The sequence below is a fragment of the Fulvia fulva genome, chromosome 8, assembly GCF_020509005.1.
Source record: "Fulvia fulva chromosome 8, complete sequence".
NCBI classification, from domain to species: Eukaryota; Fungi; Ascomycota; class Dothideomycetes; order Mycosphaerellales; family Mycosphaerellaceae; genus Fulvia; species Fulvia fulva.
In genome coordinates, this window is record NC_063019.1 from 3,463,936 (window position 1) to 3,481,009 (window position 17,074).

Here is a 17,074-nt window from a genome sequence, read left to right on the forward strand (position 1 = left end):
AGTACCCTACGTAGGTTGCCTACCTATGTCCTGTTTAGGGGTTGCTCTATCCGTTTCGGGATCGGCTTGCCTACGCCTCCTGTTCCCTAAATCTGTGCCCCGTATAATATAGCTAGTCTAACGATCGCCTTATACATTACTCTTGCCTTATCGAATGTTGCTCCCTATATAGATACCGTAAGCCTCTTTATCGAGGCTTTATTGACTTGCGCTCGACTCTAGGCTTTCTTAATCTATACATTCTAGCTTAGCTTCGGGTCGAGCCAGATCCCTAGTACTCGTAGCTCCGCTAATAGCTTGGTCTCGTAGCCTTAGATTCTTACCGCCGCCTTTATATTATAGTGTGTTCTCGCTTTACTAAAGTATATAAGTTAGTACTTTTTAGGGGCGAACCGGGCACTATACTTCTTTGCCTACTCCTCGCATTTCTTGTGCCTATCTTTAAGGAGGCGACAGTTCTCTTCTGTCGAGTCTAACTAGGCTAGGATGTTTGTATCGTCTACGAACCCCGATACTAAGGTTTACGGAGAGGTAAGTAGGGGGATTAGATCCGACATAAATATTAGAAACAGGATAGGGGAGAGAGTAGATCCCTAAGGTATTCTAGTCTCTGCCTTCACCGGGTCGGACGTGTACCTTCCTAGGACTAGGTATGTCGTCCGTTCCTAGAGAAAGGAGTAGACGAACGACGTTGCCTACTAGGGGATGCCTTTCTACTATAGGATATATATTAGCCTTTAGTATAAGACGTTATCGAAGGCCCCTACGATGTCGAGGGATAGTAAGGACGCCGCTCGGTTCCTACCGTAGTGCCAGAGGGTCTGAATTTGCTCCGTAATTAGCTCTATTACTATTAGTGTCGATCGCTAGCTTCTTCCCCCTATCTATGTTGCTAGGAGTACGTAGTTGTCCTCGGTAAGCTACGTAAGTCTCTAGGCTACTATCTTTTCTAGGACCTTCCCTATCGTATTTAGAAGTGCTATTAGTCTATACGACTTGGGCTGAGTATAGTCTTCCTTCTATAGCTTACGTAGCACTACTATCATAGACTCTCTATACGGCTTCGGGTGATACTCTAGCCGTAGATACGCGGTAAATAGGTTTGTAAGGCTCGGCGCGATCTCTTCTCTATACTCTTTTAGTAGTACGTTTGGTATCCTGTCTAGGCCTAGGGCTTTTCGTCCTTTTAGCTTACTTATGACTCCTGTTACTATGTTAGAGCTAACCGCCTAATCTATGTCTAGGGGTTCCGGGTATATGCTCGGGTCGATGTCCGTAAGGTCTGCCTCTACTTACGTCGAAAAGAAATAGTCGGCTAACGCTTTTGCCTTACCCCGGGGCGTAGCCTAGGCAATCCCTTCGCGGTCTACGATTAGGGGGAAGTGAGGGGCTTGTTGCTCTTTAGGTAGTCGTGCCTATTTAGTAAGTCTCTATATCTGTTCCGGGTTTTCTATAACGAGCCCGATCGTCGCTCTCTAGTCCTATAGCTTATCGCGTCTTATCTGTGCCTTCTTCTCTTATATCGCGTGACAGTATTGCTCCTACGTCTCTTAGGTGTGCTCCTTCGTCCACTGTCGCCTTGCCCTTCTAGCCTCCCTTACCTTCGTAGAGCATTTAGGGGTCTAGAAGGCCTTCTACTACGTTAAGGGCCGGAGTAACGGCGTATATTGTTCCGCTACTTACTATATAACCGAGGTAATCTGTTCCGCTGCTTGATCTAGCTAAGCTGTCGTCTCGAGTTCTCTATGCTATAGTAGGTTCGCTATTAGGAAGCCTCTTATGTCGTCCTAGCGTGCCTTCTTCTAGTTACGGCGTGGTTCGTTTACTAGCTCCTCTATCGCCTTTACCCCTAGCGTCGTTTAGATAGGGATATAGTCTAAGGAGGCTTCTAGCGCGTAGTTCGGTCGGTATTAGACTAGTCTCTCTTCAAGTTCTCGTAATAGAAAGTATAGGTCGATCGTGCTTATACTAGTACGGGCCTTCTACGTCTCTATTCCCTTTAGTATTACTAAGGCCATTCCGTAGCGTACGGTTATGTCTAGTAGCTTCCCCCCTAGGAATGCGTACGGGGGAGTGAATTCGAGTCCCTACTATAGGTAGTAGAGGTTAAAGTCGCCGAGGAGTACTTGCTTCGTGTCTTAGCTTAGGGTCCGCTCTAGGTAGGCGAGGGTTCCTAGTTCCCTACTCGTCCGACCCCGCGGTAGCGGGTTATAAACGTTATAGATCTAGATAGGGCCTTGTGTCGTGTCGATCTAGATTGATGTTATGTCTCCTAGGTTGCCCTACTACGGTAGTATAACCTTCTACGACTCAAGGTCTATAGTCTTACTTACGTATATATATGTCCTCGGGATGACGCCTCGTTAGCCCGCGATCACGGTATAGTATCTCCGGTCATTACAAGTAGCTAGGAGTCCTACGTAGGGGTTGATCTATAGTTCCTGTACCGTAATAACGTAGTGCCGTAGCGGGTCTAGCTCTTATAGAAAGTGGCGCTAGACCTTGTCCCTACTTTTGTTTACGTTATACTATACGATAGTGATGTCGTCGTATAGTATCATTCGTTATCCGTGAGGTCTATTTCCGTACTGACCTACTATATCTCCTAAGCCTATATCTCGCTATCCGGCTAGCCCTAGGGCCGCTAGGGCGCCCTAAAGATTCGCATTTGGCCTAGTTCGTTAGTAGCCCGGTTAAGGTGTCGAGGCCTACCGGGAGGTAGATACGTTTACGGTTAGGTTCTCTTGTTCGTCTCTTCTGCCCTCTTCCTTTTGCTCGGCTCGAAGCCCTTATATACGGTAGGTCCCTCCTACTGTCGTTAGGGGTACCTAGCTAGTATAGAGATCCTTGCTTGTCTCGCTCGTTCTTATACTACTATTCTAGCCGGGCATTGGCTTGAATACGCTAGGTGCCTTCTGCCGTAGTATACGTACCTACTCTCCTTTTTTGGGCATTCCCTTCCCTAGTATAGGCCTACGTAGTAAGGACACCTTAGGGTCTTCTCCCCGCATTTTGAGGCTATATGACCGTACTGTTAGTATTAGAAGCATTGTAGTACCCTATAGCTACTCTAATAGATCTCCGTGTCCATTCTCTCGTAGTTCTAGAATAGCCTATTATCTAATATCTAGTTAGCTTGTTCCGCTGTCTCTACCTAAATAATAAGCGATAAATGCGTCTTTTCTCGGTCTACTGTCTTATGTAGCTATGCCGCCTTCGTTAGTCGTACTCCTAGGGAGGTGTTCTAGTTCTATACTTAGAGGTAGGGAAGGTCTTCGACCTTAAATGTCCTAGGGACCCCGTAGGCGATGACGGTATACTGTTAGTAGGAGACTCGTGCCGACTTCGCGACTTTAGTAGTCCACTCCTTATATGTCTCTAGCTTTCGTCTATTAGACTCTTATACGGTAAAGAGTCTTACTACGCCTATTGCCTCTACCCTCGCCCTAACTACCTCCTTTTAGCCGATTCTGTCGACAATCTCCTTACTTATTAGGGCTACGATTTCTTGTTTCTCCGCCGGATTAGTAATGTATAGGCGTACCGCCTTACTTGCCTTCGGAGGGGGTTAATTCTTGCCTACTACTACTATTGCCTATATAGTTGGTTTCTAGGCTGCCTTCTATATTAGTTGTTAGATTGTCTTCGGGATTTAGTATAATAGCGCTTTTAGCGCTCCTAGTAGCTGTGCTATAGTGTTCTTATATGCCCGGGCTAGCAAGGAAGGAATCGTATTTAGTAAGCTAGCTACGAGATAAGGTAATAAGTCTTAACCGCGCTTTCCTACTTATCTAGCACCACCGTGTAGCCTCGTTTCGAGAGGTTAGCCCGGAGCAAAAGCTTCCCTCTACGCCCTCCCTCCCTATTTGCTCCTTAAGCCAATATCCGCCTCTATAGGCCTAAGCCCGTTAGTGCTCTCTATTGATCGACATACGTATCCGTCCTCTCGGGCTATATAGATAGTGTTAGCCGTCGCTACTAGTGTACACTACGCCCTAGGTTTTAACGCCCTTCGCGTTACCGTAGCCTATCTCTAGAAAGCGGCCGTCTATACCTCGTAGGTTTGCTCGGGGCACACACTACGCCGGGCAGCGTACTCCTTACGTTTCTACCTACTAACCAATATAAAGTTCCTTATCACCCTACCCTCGATCCTCCCCGATCATAGAACTAATCCACTTGCATTATACGTCTTTTCCCCGTCCTAATAGCCGTCTTTTCCTTGCTTAGGCTATCGTCTTTTCCTCGTCGTAATCTACTATATCAGACTAGGTGCGTTATGTAGCGGGACAGGTAGTGCCTTAGGCAAAACCCTCGTTCCTATACCGGGTGTTTAATAGGCCCTTATAGGCTTCGTCGCGTGTCTACCTACCTAACGTATTGCCCGCTAGCAAACACTAGATTGTTTCGTAGTCCGCTCGACGCCGTCGTATAGTCCGCTTAGTTGTTGTTCTATAGTCCGCTCGTCTAATGTTCGTCGCTTAGCCCGCTCGGTTTACGGTCTCCGGAGGTGAAAATTCTGTACTTATACTAGAGGTGTCCTATCGAGCGTATAGGCTACGGTTCCGCGCCCTTCTTACACGTAGAAAGAAGAGGGACTCGCTCCCGACACGAGTACACGCTCGTCGGATGGTTTTTATACCCGTTTTGCTAGTAGTCCTCTATTCGCCGCGGCTTCGCCTACGTTACGCGCCCGTCGCGCCTACGACGCTCTAGCGTAAGAATACTTAGCTCTCTCGTAGTAAGACGAGAGATTCGTAGCCGACACCACGTATAGGTGATTCTCGTTGTCGACCTATAGCTAATAATAGAGTATCTAAAAGTACGGGAGTGTTACTATTTATAGCTAACTACGGTAAACTAGTACGATACGTAGATAGCGAGCTAGACCTTCCGATCCGAGCGATACCCGCTAAGTAGAAGCTTAACGTATAATTGGCCGACGCTTTCGTAAAGAGAATAAGTAATATACGGGAGTATCTATACGAAGCAATATATATAGTATAAGACTTATAAGCCGACTTTACTAATTAATATTATACGCTAGTACCTACGTACGAGGTAGGCGACAAAGTCTACTTAAGTACCCGTAACTAGCGTATAGCTCGGCTATCTTAGAAGCTTAACTATCGCTACGTAGGTCCCTACGTAATAACAGAAGTACTGCCGAACGATACGTATTATCTAAGCCTACCGCGGTCGCTAGGGAACCTATATAATAGATTCTATACAAACCTCTTACTCCCTATATATAAAGCGTTATCTAGCTAAGTAGAACTAACCCTACCGCCGATCGAGGTAGAGAACGAAGGGGGGATTAATTAGTTCTAGTATATAGATAAGATCCTAAATATACGGAGGAAGTACGGCTAGTATAAGTATCTAGTTAGTTAGGTAGGAGACGATAAGGATCTATTATAGGAGCTAGCGGAGGATATAATAGAGACAGCCGCCGCCTCTATTATAGACTTCTACTATAATAGCCTAAGGAAACTAATACCTACCGGCTTTATAGTACTAGAAGGATAGGTAGCGAATAAAGCGAACCCCTCCGCGTCGGTATTAGTTATAGCTAAAGTAGTAACTATAGGTAGGTACTACCTTTAGGCAGAAATAGCGCCTATAGCTCTCCTATATAAGGTAGATAACTATATTAGTCTAATAGCAATAGTAGCTTTAGATAAAGACCCGTATAGTACGGACCCGAGAAAAGCGACAGATAGTAGGAATACGAGCAATATACGTCAATACGAATAGGAAGCTTCCTATAGCTCTATAACCTTAACGGTACCGCTATCTTCGAATAGTATTAGGCCCTATAGCTCTTTAGATACTTATATAATAGCGCCTATAACGGAGGCCTTCGTAGACTTTATAAATTACTACGACTCTCTTAGTATCCGATATAGCGAGGATAATAATAGTATAGTAAAGCGTAAGAGCGTAGCGATAGACGACTTAATAACTAACGACGAAGACGACGTTATAGAGGACAAAGTAATAGATAATAACGTAATAGATAATAAAGCGGATAATCTAGAGGACGATACGACCTTCGTATAGGCCTACGTCGTAAGGAAGAATAGTACTAAGGACAGGCCGATTTTTTGGAGGGGGGGTGGTATTACGGGCCTAGGCGGCCGTCTAGTAAATAGCAGTCGGTCACGTGACTTGGTACGGGCCGGCCCGTATGCCTCGGCTTATATATTAACTTTCCGTACCTCGTGCTCCTCTTAGATAGCCTATCTAACAACTTCGTTCTTTGCCCTATATTAAGAACGGCTCCCTTATAATAGGTAGTAAATATAGCGATTACTAAAGATAGACAATATTAAACAGGTACGGGTAGATAGTAGCGGAGTAGAGTAAGAGATCAATCTTTAACTAACTAATAGTACGAGTATATAGTAATATATTAGGAACTAATATGTTGATTGTGTTAGATGTCTATCTAAGCTAAAGGGGAGTAAAGGTATCTCCCTATAAGCTGAGTTATCGTAGATACCTTAGGCTACTAGATCACTTCCTAATTGTTGACTCCCTTTAAGATGCTACATCTTAACAATATATAAGCTTCTATCTAGATATAGGGGTATACGACTAACCCGGTAAATTAGCTTATAATCCTCGGACTATAGGTAGACCCGGCGCTACGGTAGAGGAAGTACGTATAGGTAATATTACGGGAAGCTAAACAGAATATAGTATTATACTAGAGGCTTACTACGTCTATATAGGAAGCGGACTTTCGGTAGTTACGACTTCTATATACGGCTATTATACGGCTAGTCCTTACCTATAGTAGCTAAGTGTAGTCCTTAGGCGAGAGGGCCTGCCTATCGAAGGGACTCGTTACGCCGCTAGTAAAGATCTAAAACTAATGCCTAAGGAAGGTTACCGGGGCATATAAGTCAATACTAACGAGGATGCTTAAGCACGAGACCGCTATACCGCCGATCGACCTATATATCTAGGGACTACGGACCTCCTACTTAGGCAAGTCGGTATAGTACCTAGTATAGAAGGTTATCGTAAGTATAGTCGTAAGGGCCCGCGAATTAGAACTAGCGTATAAGGGCATTCGACCCGGAAACGAGCCGAACTACCGGGTAAGGGACGAATAGCTAGTAATATAATAGGAAGGTAAGAAATCGTTTATAGAGTAACTATAGAAAGAGAGGTAGAATAACTAGGGTATAGGGTATAGTAGACGCCCTTAGCTAGCGGGATAACCTAAGGAATAGTTAGCTACGAAATCCGCGGTCAAGTACCCTCCGAAGCTTATCTACTACCGCCTTACGAGGGTATAGAGTAGTATAGTAACCTAACTACGAAGCGAATATATCGGCCTCTAGGGGTACCTATTATAGAGGAAGGTTCTAGGATATATGAATACTAGCTACCCCTACGGCTATTACTCCTAGAACGTACGGTACGTACTCCTCGTCTATCCGAGGTAGTCGCTAGGAAGGGGGAAGTAGATAGTAAAGGCGAGGAACCGGACGATTAGGGCACTTCTTAATAACGTTAAGGACCTACGGCGTAATATAAACTAGATACTAGAGAAGGGCTGGCTAGAACAGTACCGCCTAGTAGGAGTAGTATAGGAAAAGAGGACACGGCGTAGCGCGACGAGACCGACTAGGAGCGGGGGCTAACGGGGTAGTAATATAGACTATATACGTTTAGAGGGAAAGCTAATCTAGATAAGGAGAAGTCGGGTACGGGAAGGGTTTTCACCTATTCGGGTATTCCTTTATATATAATAATAGATATATACCTATATAGGCCAAATAGTGTAAGGGCGCGCGTACTATAGGGTCCGAATGAGATAGTTGTTGTTCTACGAAGCTACGAAAGAGGAGCGCGAGGCGCGGCGAAGTTATAAAGCAAAGCCAAGCCGCGCTAACCCGATGCAGAAGGTCCGCGGTTCAGCCGGGCCGACGTAGCTATAGTGAGGGGTCGCGGGCTACCTGTGACAAATAGGGTCCTAGAATAGGGGAATAATAAATCTATCTATCTATTTCTAGGCTATTAGTAGTTCGCTAAGTAGTATATTCTAGGCTATTAGTAGTGTACTAAAGAGGTCGTCGTAGGAGGTTAGTAGAGAGTTAAGAGACGGGGGTACGATATATTAGGGGATCGGTAGTAGGTTTATAAATAAGGTAGAAATTGCTTTAACCTACCTCGAAACTTTATTCGACTAGCGCGCGTAATTAGCGCGGTCTTTTCGTGTTTCCGCGGTCTCGCCGAGATAGCCGGGGTCGTTCCCGCCAATAGCGCGGTCTCTCCGCATGCTATCACGTAATGCTATCGATCGAGAACCGCGAAGGTTCGGCCGTCTTTGCGTCTAGGGAACGGGATGGAAGCCGAGCTATTCAGCCAAGGATCCTCCGACTTTGCGGTCTTCTGGCCGCCACTGAAGCATGCCTCGTACCATCCTCAGAAAATCTTCCTCCTCCTTGCCTTCGAACGAAGTCTCCCGGTCCTCGAGACTGCTTTGGGGAACCGTCACATCTGCAATGAATTGACCTGCTTACTGTCAGCCGGGAGTACTCGCAACATGGGTGCTCGTTCATGACACTCACCATCCTTGTCAAAGAACTCATCAACTCGGCGACCTCGCTGAAGAAGATCAAGAGGCGGCGGACCCAGCGAACCGATGAGCTCGGCGAGATGTGCACGAGTAGAGTAACACTGCAATCCGGGATCCTGGCCCACGAAGAGGTACGAATTTTCGAAGACGGTCCAGATCTAACAGCAGTCAGTCGATGCATGTAACGACGTGGGGTCGTGTTCAAGCCTACCATAACTCCAACGTTCCAGATGGCTCCTGTACGAGACACCGATGGCTCCCATTCTCGTGCTCGATAGTGAACATGTCGATGGCGGAGCGCACATAGCGACGACCTGGGTGCTTGGTGTTGGCTTGAGAGATGGTCTTGTACGCCTTGAACTCATCATCGTGGTCTGCACCACGCTTGTAGACTTTCAAGGCTACATGTCGGTGCGCCCAAGATCTGTTAGGGATGTATCTCGAGACCTGTTGTGTGGCTCACTGCATATCTCGAGCCAGCCATACTGTAGAAGTGGAGCCAAAGCCAAGTTTGCCAGCGACCTGATAGCGGGAAGCGATTGTCTCGCCAATCTGCACCGGATAGAAAAGGCCTCGTTGAAAGTCCACGAGTCGCTCTTCTTCGAGTATGATGCTCTTGTGGACTATCGGGAGATCGCTGGTGGGAAAGTGCAAAGGTGTGAATTTGGTGGTTGCAAACCCTGGCATGGCGCTCTTCAGCCACTTTCGGATGATGGACATGGCGCTGTAGTGTGTAGACGAACTCGAATTTACATAGGTTTGCTTGAGGTGAGGACTGGCGTGGTCGATGCGCAGCAGCGGGATATTTGTGGGAGTTCAAGCGGGCTGGGCGCCGTGGCGAAGCGCCGTTGCAGCATAAAGTGAATGGTAAAGGGTGAAATCCCCGCTGACGGGCTTGTGAGACAGCATAAATAAGAACTTTCGCGGTCTCTCACGAACTTCCACATCGCCGCATAGATACTTCAGTCCTGCTCCTTGACCACCAAGTTTCTCAGCAAACCATGACGCTTCCAACACAGGATGCCTTCCTCGCGGGACTCCAGCAAAAGGACTGTCCAATCTGCTACGAGCTCATCACAGGTCCAGTCCAGCTCGAGTGCGGCCACATCTTCTGTCTAACATGTGCACGAACGTGGTTCGCTACGTCCTCGACGTGTCCAAACTGCCGCGCCGCGCAATACGAGCACGAAGCTCCTCCCGCACGAGGAGAGGTCGTGGTTGATGCGGAAGGCTGGCTGGTGTTTCCAGGAGATGCGGGAGCGATCTATCGTATTAGGCGTCTCGAGAACCCCTTGGATGTCTCCCCGGAGGCACGTATTATATTTGGACACGATAATGGCTGGTATGAGGTACAGCGTATCGACGGCGGTGATTATTCAGATGAGGCGGATGAGGAGGATGACAGTGGTGCTGACGAGGACGACTTTGACGACGATCTCATCGATCATATTGATGGCGTTGAGGTCCAACCACAGCCAGCTCCCGTGATCGAGCCGAATCCCGCGGAAGACGAAGATCTCATCGACTACAGTGACGATGAGCTCGAAGAGCAACCAGACCCAGCACCCAGAGCGTCAGGAGCATGGGAGCTAACATACCGCGTCAACCCACTTCCAGAAGATACCGACGAAGACCAGATTTTTGAGAACAATCTGCTCGTCAGACAGGCTCTTCGCTACATGCGGATTGGTTACGCAGGGCCTTTGAACGAGATGGACTGCTCGCCGGAGTGGGAGGCGCTTGTTATTCGCGAAGATCTAGAGAATACTGCTGATGCGTCCATTGTCTCGGGATCGCTCGAGGAATTCGAGGCGAACATGCAGGAGCTCTATCCTGGGGCGCTGATGTGGATTACTATGTCCTTCGAGGATAGAGAGCGTCTTCTGTGGGAGCTGTACTGCCATCTGGGTGGCAGAGACGGTGAGGTGTAGTGGCCAGGGTCCGATTATTGTTCTGTCCTGCTTGGTACGTACTTTTGCGCTGTCGTGTGAATCCCATAGAGACAAGTATCCCACTGCTCATACTTCCCTCCGCCTCGGCTTCAGCTTCACGTTCACGCCCTGCTGCATGACAAACCACCAACACTTCAGCCTCCATTGCTTCTCCGGCTCCGCCAGCTCCTTATCAAAATGCAAGGTCAAAGTCGGTATCGGCTTCGACATCTCCATCCAACTGATATTCCTCCCCAAATACATCATCGCACCACCTCCGAATGTGAAGAAGAAACGATGCATATCGCCGTTGTCCTCCTTCATCCACCGCTCCGGTCTGAAAGCATCGACATCCTCGCCGTAGACTTCCTCGCTGCGGTGAACTACCCATGGTTGACACCGACTACGATTCCTGCTGGGATGTACCTCCTACTTCTCTGCGATTGTGATGCCGCCGGCGGGGACGACTCGTGGGAGCGACATGCCGACTGCTGGGTGCAGACGTAGGTCTTCGTACATTATGGCCACGAGCCAGAGTGTGATTGTCGCAGATGATGTGGTCGGCACCATCTGTACATTGGAGTCTGGACGCGATATCACGAGAGAGCTTCGACATACAGTGTTAGGTGCCAAGCTTGATGCCGGCGCGAGACCGGCCCTCCCAGCCTGGGCAGGCTGGGCCCTGGGATGCAGTGTCGAAGTCAAATACGCCAGCTTCGACTCGCCCCTTCTCCATACTCCTACTCCGCACCCCACGGTATGGGTGTCAGTCTCATGCCACAGACCAGCTCGCACATGGCACCATCACATGCTCCCAGACCTGCAGCTCTCAGCTAGTCACACAGCTTCATCCGAAAATTCTCCCTTCTATATCGAACTTCTTGAATGGAGCATGGCCCTGGCACGCTTGGGCACTCTTCTTGGATAGAGGAATCCAGTCTCGTCCGGATGAGAATAGCATTTCCAGCGCCAGATCGCGAAGCAGCGTGAGTTCTTGACCGCACATCGACTGCGCAACAAGCCCAGGAGCACTGGCGAGCAACGTGCAACTCACGCCAATCTCAACATAATACCTTGGAATCGGGATATCAATGGTCTTCATACCGTTGAGAAAGGCCTTGTGGTTGACAATATGGACTGCTCTGATTGTGATAGTGGTAGGAGGATCTTATCGATCATGGTGCACAGACAGCAAGATCTTTCTTGAGCAACAACATGCTGCCATGCGACCCGAATTCGAGCCCCCAAGCAGTGGACTGACCGACGCCAGCGGAGACCTGTCAATATGCGAGCGAGCTCGCGAAGAGCTTCAGAACACCGTGCTCGTCATAAAGACTGGCGCTACGGAGTCTCGGCGCAAAGTACCGGTCCACTCCCAAACGACACTGCGATGCTGGCCGAATGTCCTTTTCCTATCGGACTTCGACGAGAGCATTGGCGGACACCAAGTCCACGACGCACTCGACCATGTGAGCGAGCAGATCCGTCTCGAACATCCGTCTTTCGAGCTGTGGCGCCGTCTGCATGCGCACGGAAGAAGTGCCATTGAGATATCGGACTCGGAGACTGGCGACAACGTCTATTGGGAATCTGGGACGACAGATATGCAAGCGGGCTGGCACTTGGCTCGTTTTATGAATCTGGCCATGTCCGTGAAAGCGCTTGAATTTCATCCGGATGCAAGATGGTTCGTCTTCATCGATGCCGACACATACATTTCGTGGTCCGGTTTCCTCGGTCTCGCTCGCACTCTCGATCACACGAAGCCCTTGTACGTAGGCTATCCAGCCGCTATGGGTCCCAATATGTTCTTCGGCCACGGCGGATCTGGCTACGCGCTCTCGCAAGCTGCGCTTACACAAGTGGTTGAAAGCTACCAGGCTCAGCAATCGCGTTGGGATACAGATGCCGTAGAAAACGAATTCGGGGAAGTCCCGTTCGCAAAGTTGCTGCTCTCCATTGGTATCGACCTCAGCTGGGCATTGCCGCACTTCCAACGCGGGGATCCAGCCTCGATGGACTTCAGTATGATGGAGCATGGACGAAGAGCGTGGTGTTACCCAGCCGTCACTTATCACCACGTCGGGCCCGACGATATTCGTCGTCTACATCGCTTCGAGGGGGCTTGGAATAGGACATCAGATGGACGACATTTCCGACACAGCGACGTATACCGATCGATGGGTCTGCCCATTGCCATGAAAGGCGACGCTGATGGTTGGGATAACTTATCGGAACATGTTGTTGAGGGTGTCGATGATTACGCCTCATGTCGTGAAGCATGTCGTGAAAGGCAAACTTGTGTACAGTACTCGTTCAACTTGGGCCAATGTAGGACCAGCTCGGCGCTCAAGCGTGGCCGCGCTACAGAAGGGGCTGCTTCGGGGTGGGTGGTAGATCGTGTGCACAGGATGATGGAGTCTCTAGACACACGATGTCATGGAAAATTTCTCATTTAAAGCATGTACAGCTACGGCTTACAGCTACCAAAGGGTGTGCTCAAGAGTTCGTGTACGACACCCATCGATGGATGTATTCTGTTCAGAAGTATGGAGGAGCTGGAGAGGAAGAAGACTTGGTAGAAGACACGTATGGGTGGAGGCACGTCGGCGAAAGACAACTTGAATCACTCCCGTCCGATATGACTGACATCCATTAGACTCGAAGGTCAAGGATCCCAAACCCACTCTACAAACAATTCGCTACAGGATCCGGCATTGGAATGCATCCATTGCCCTGAAAATTGCAAGGATTCGTCTGCGGCCTCGTTAGCTCTAAGAGATGTGCCAAAAGAGGCTGAAGTTCCAGGAGCCGTGGACATTGGCACAGACTGGTCCGCGTTCAAAGAAGTGTCTTATTGCTTGGACGTATCCGCCGCGCCATTCACGCCATCGCTGTTACATTCTCGATCGAACGTACGGCGTACCTGCAAGCCTGTCCTACCTGCACCCATGACGAAGCAGTATGCCACACTAGCAGGCCTCGAGACCGCTCTGCCTGAATCGACATAATGCTCGCGCAATGAGGCGGGTGATCAGGACACTATCCGCCTTGGTCGTTAGTTGGGAACAGACAACGGAAGATGATGTTCGAGAGGCGCGGTTACGGCAGAGAAGCTCAATATAGGTTAGATCCAGTAGATGAGGCAGACATCGTAGGCGATGGCTAATATGATGACTGCGGCGATGATTATGGTTGGAGAAAGTATTGCCGGGAGGTCGTGCGATACTTCTGCCATTGTTGCGGCACAAGGGAGCAGATGAGAATAGAGCTGAGTGGTCTGTGTAAGAAGTCGCTGCTGGTTCAGTTCGTTCTTGCTTCAAACAATTCCGGCTCTTTCCAAAACAACCTCAATTCATGCCTCTTCTTTGGTGAAACCAGCTGGACGTATCTACAGGCAATCCTCGACAGCAAACACATCAAATTCGCGAATGGCTGGCCATTGGTGCTCACCGAGCGATGTAGGTCAGTAAATCGAAAGGACCTTGGGATGCTCTGTCCGGATGAATTCCACCAAGACGCATCTGCATCATGGCGATCACCGCCACCCTCGACAGAGTAGTCAGCAGGTCCTCCTGATAGACAGCACGGCACTTCAACCAGGTAGCCGGCAGCGGCCGCTGGTCCGAAAACCTCAGCTTCTCTGTCATCGCGGGAGTATCAATGCTAACCATTTTGCACTATCATCCTACCCTCCAGATGCACCTCCACCATGTCTGCGGAGATACTGCGGATCGATGTCGATGCACAAGATGACAAGAAGGAGCGACTTCGGCCTCGTCTGCCCCACCAGAGTCCGAGCAGGATCACGTGCTCACATAAGCTTTGCCTTCTGTCTCTCCCGCGCACCGGATGAGATACACGGGAAACCTTTAGCGGGGATTCTGCATCACTCACAGCTACGGCTTCGACACATGGTAACTATTCTTGCACCAAAACCAGCCATCCGATCGATTAGCCGTGTGCAAGCGCCTCCTGCGCTATCAGCATCATGGCGCTTCATAAGGTAGGTCCTGGATCCCATCTATACCTTTCCGTCCGTATCACTACTCGGTCTTCATTGTTGTTGTTTGTCCTATCGAACGTGGGAGACTACTGACTGCAGATCGCCGGCTGGCCATCGACTCGTATCACCAACAAGGACAGTCCCTAGGACGTCTTCATCATCGTTCGAGTAGCTGCAGAAGAGTCGCACAAGATGCCTCACGAGAAGTACGACATTGTGATAGTTGGCGCGGGACCAGTTGGTCTCCTCCTATCGACATGCCTAGCAAGATGGGGGTACAAGATCAAGCACATCGACATGCGACCCGAGCCTACCCTCACAGGACGAGCAGACGGTATTCAGCCCCGATCGTTAGACCTTCTACGGAACATGGGCCTGAAGCGCGCGATCATGGCTAACGAACCTGCAAAGGTCTACGAGGTGGCATTCTGGGATCCATCAGAAGCTGGGAAAGGCATTCACAGGACAGGGACTTGGGCATCGTGTCCGAAATTCATTGATGCGAGATACCCGTTCACAACTCTGCTACACCAGGGTTTGATCGAGCGCGTCTTCATCGCCGACATCGAGAAGCACAACACACGGATACAACGGCCTTGGAAGATCACAGGGTTCCAGAACGATGGCAAGGATCCGGAGTACCCAGTCGAGGTCAGCATCGGACATGTCGATGGTGACGAGACGGAGACTGTACGAGCGAAGTATTTGTTCAGTGGAGAGGGCGCAAGAAGTTTTGTCAGAGAACAGTTATGTGTGGGGATCACACACAAAGACCCGATCGCATATGTTTGGGGTGTCATGGATGGTGTTGTTCGGACAAACTTCCCAGACATCAAGATGAAGTGCACGATCCACTCCGATGCTGGCTCCATCATGGTTATTCCTCGCGAGGACAACATGGTCCGCTTATACATCCAGATCGCTTCCTCAGAAGATCCAGACTTCAACCCAAGGAAATCAGCGACCACAGAAGAAGTACAGGCGTTCGCGAAGAAAATCCTGAAGCCTTACTGGATCGAATGGGACCGTGTCGAGTGGTATTCGGTCTACCCTATCGGCCAAGGCATCGCAGATCGCTACACACTTGACGAAAGAGTATTCATGGGCGGAGACTGCTGTCATACCCACTCTCCCAAAGCTGGTCAAGGCATGAACACTGCCTTCCTCGATGCCCAGAACCTTGCTTGGAAGATTCATCACGTAGAATCTGGCTTCGCTGACCGTTCTATCCTGAAATCCTACGAGACCGAACGCAAGTTCGTCGCCGAGAACCTCCTAAACTTCGATTCGGAATACGCGAAACTCTTTTCACAACGGCAGCCTTCCGCTGGCGAGGTGAGAGCCGCAGGCAAGCAGGCTGGCCATAGCGAAAGCGAGGAGAACCCGTTTATCAAGAAGTTCAAGGAATCCTGCGAGTTCACTTCCGGATACGGCGTGCGCTACCTCGAGAACGTCTTCAACTGGTCAGACTCCCACCCAGCACAGCACGATCTCTTCCTGTCGGAATCCAAAGGCACCACAAAGCTACAAACAGGCAGAATCCTCACACCTGCCACGGTAACGCGCGTCTCAGACGCAAACGTCGTCCACCTCGAACAAGAAATCCCCCTAAACGGCTCCTACAGACTCTACCTCTTCGGCGGCAAACCCCAAAAGACAAAATCCGCCATCTCAGACTTCGCCAAGAACCTCCAAAAGAAGACCTCCTTCTACTCCATCTACGCCCGCAGCGACATCGACTCCGTCGACTACCACGAACGCCACAACCCTCACTCCCACTTCTTCACCGTCAACACCATCTTCAACGCCCCGCGGCCAGAAATTGAGATCCAGGATCTGCTCCCGGAGGTGCTAGCGCGGTACCAGGATCACGTATATGCGGATGATGTGTGGGATCAGAGAGTTCCTGACGCGCAAGCGGCGGCGCATGCGAAGATGGGGTTGAGTGAGGAGGAGGGAGGCGTGGTGGTTGTGAGGCCGGATGGGTATGTGGCTTGTGTGGTGAAGTTGGTGGAGGGGAGTGGGACTGTCGATGCGTTGAATGCGTATTTTGGGACGTTTACGGTGAGGAAGGTAGGTGGGGAGAGGGCGGTTTTGTGATGGTGATGGAGCAACTGTTGACGTGAGTGAGCGTTTTGAGATATACTACGAATACGAAGAGACTATCATCCGGTGACCTGGTAGGCTTTCAAGGCAACGTGAATGGCAAGTCTCCTTTGCAGACATCACAATCCTAGCGAGATTAACCTCTACCTGGATCGGCAACAATCTTCGAAGCGCAGACAAGGGCCGGACGCCAAGCCGACCCGGCTGATGGAGAGGTATGCAGCGTGCCGTGTCTATCCCGATGCTATGGGTCTTTTTAGCCACAACACAACATGCAACAGACTCTTGATACTCCATCAGAGCACGACGTCGTGAAAATGGCTGGGTGCTGGAGGAAGTTGACGAGAGGATCCCTGCGCTTTGGCAGCTAGGGCTTGTTCCCATTGGACGACTAAGCGAGAGTGGTCTGAGGTTACTAACCGTTACATGTATGAT

The 17,074-nt window shown here is 49.6% G+C and overlaps 5 protein-coding genes across 5 annotated transcripts; 3 read left to right on the forward strand and 2 right to left on the reverse strand.

Annotated features, from left to right (window-relative positions):
- Window positions 1-8,374: 8,374 nt before the first annotated feature.
- Window positions 8,375-9,316, reverse strand: CLAFUR5_11502 (uncharacterized protein; the record flags this gene model as incomplete). The annotated part of the gene is made up of 4 exons (XM_047910650.1): window positions 8,375-8,532; window positions 8,589-8,754; window positions 8,808-8,910; window positions 9,060-9,316. 4 exons carry the CDS (start codon window positions 9,314-9,316, stop codon window positions 8,375-8,377), a joined length of 684 nt encoding a protein of 227 aa, XP_047765346.1.
- A 281-nt stretch (window positions 9,317-9,597) lies between these two features.
- Window positions 9,598-10,527, forward strand: CLAFUR5_11503 (uncharacterized protein; the record flags this gene model as incomplete). Its single annotated transcript, XM_047910651.1, has 1 exon — window positions 9,598-10,527. One exon carries the CDS (start codon window positions 9,598-9,600, stop codon window positions 10,525-10,527), a length of 930 nt encoding a protein of 309 aa, XP_047765345.1.
- An 87-nt stretch (window positions 10,528-10,614) lies between these two features.
- CLAFUR5_11504 (Cytochrome P450 monooxygenase cicH) lies at window positions 10,615-11,046 on the reverse strand (the record flags this gene model as incomplete). Its single annotated transcript, XM_047910652.1, has 2 exons — window positions 10,615-10,939; window positions 10,961-11,046. The coding sequence occupies 2 exons, from the start codon at window positions 11,044-11,046 to the stop codon at window positions 10,615-10,617; spliced, it is 411 nt and encodes a 136-aa protein (XP_047765348.1).
- A 704-nt stretch (window positions 11,047-11,750) lies between these two features.
- Window positions 11,751-12,986, forward strand: CLAFUR5_11505 (uncharacterized protein; the record flags this gene model as incomplete). Its single annotated transcript, XM_047910653.1, has 1 exon — window positions 11,751-12,986. One exon carries the CDS (start codon window positions 11,751-11,753, stop codon window positions 12,984-12,986), a length of 1,236 nt encoding a protein of 411 aa, XP_047765347.1.
- Window positions 12,987-14,725: 1,739 nt separating this feature from the next.
- Window positions 14,726-16,633, forward strand: CLAFUR5_11506 (Phenol hydroxylase; the record flags this gene model as incomplete). The annotated part of the gene is made up of 1 exon (XM_047910654.1): window positions 14,726-16,633. One exon carries the CDS (start codon window positions 14,726-14,728, stop codon window positions 16,631-16,633), a length of 1,908 nt encoding a protein of 635 aa, XP_047765350.1.
- Window positions 16,634-17,074: the final 441 nt, after the last annotated feature.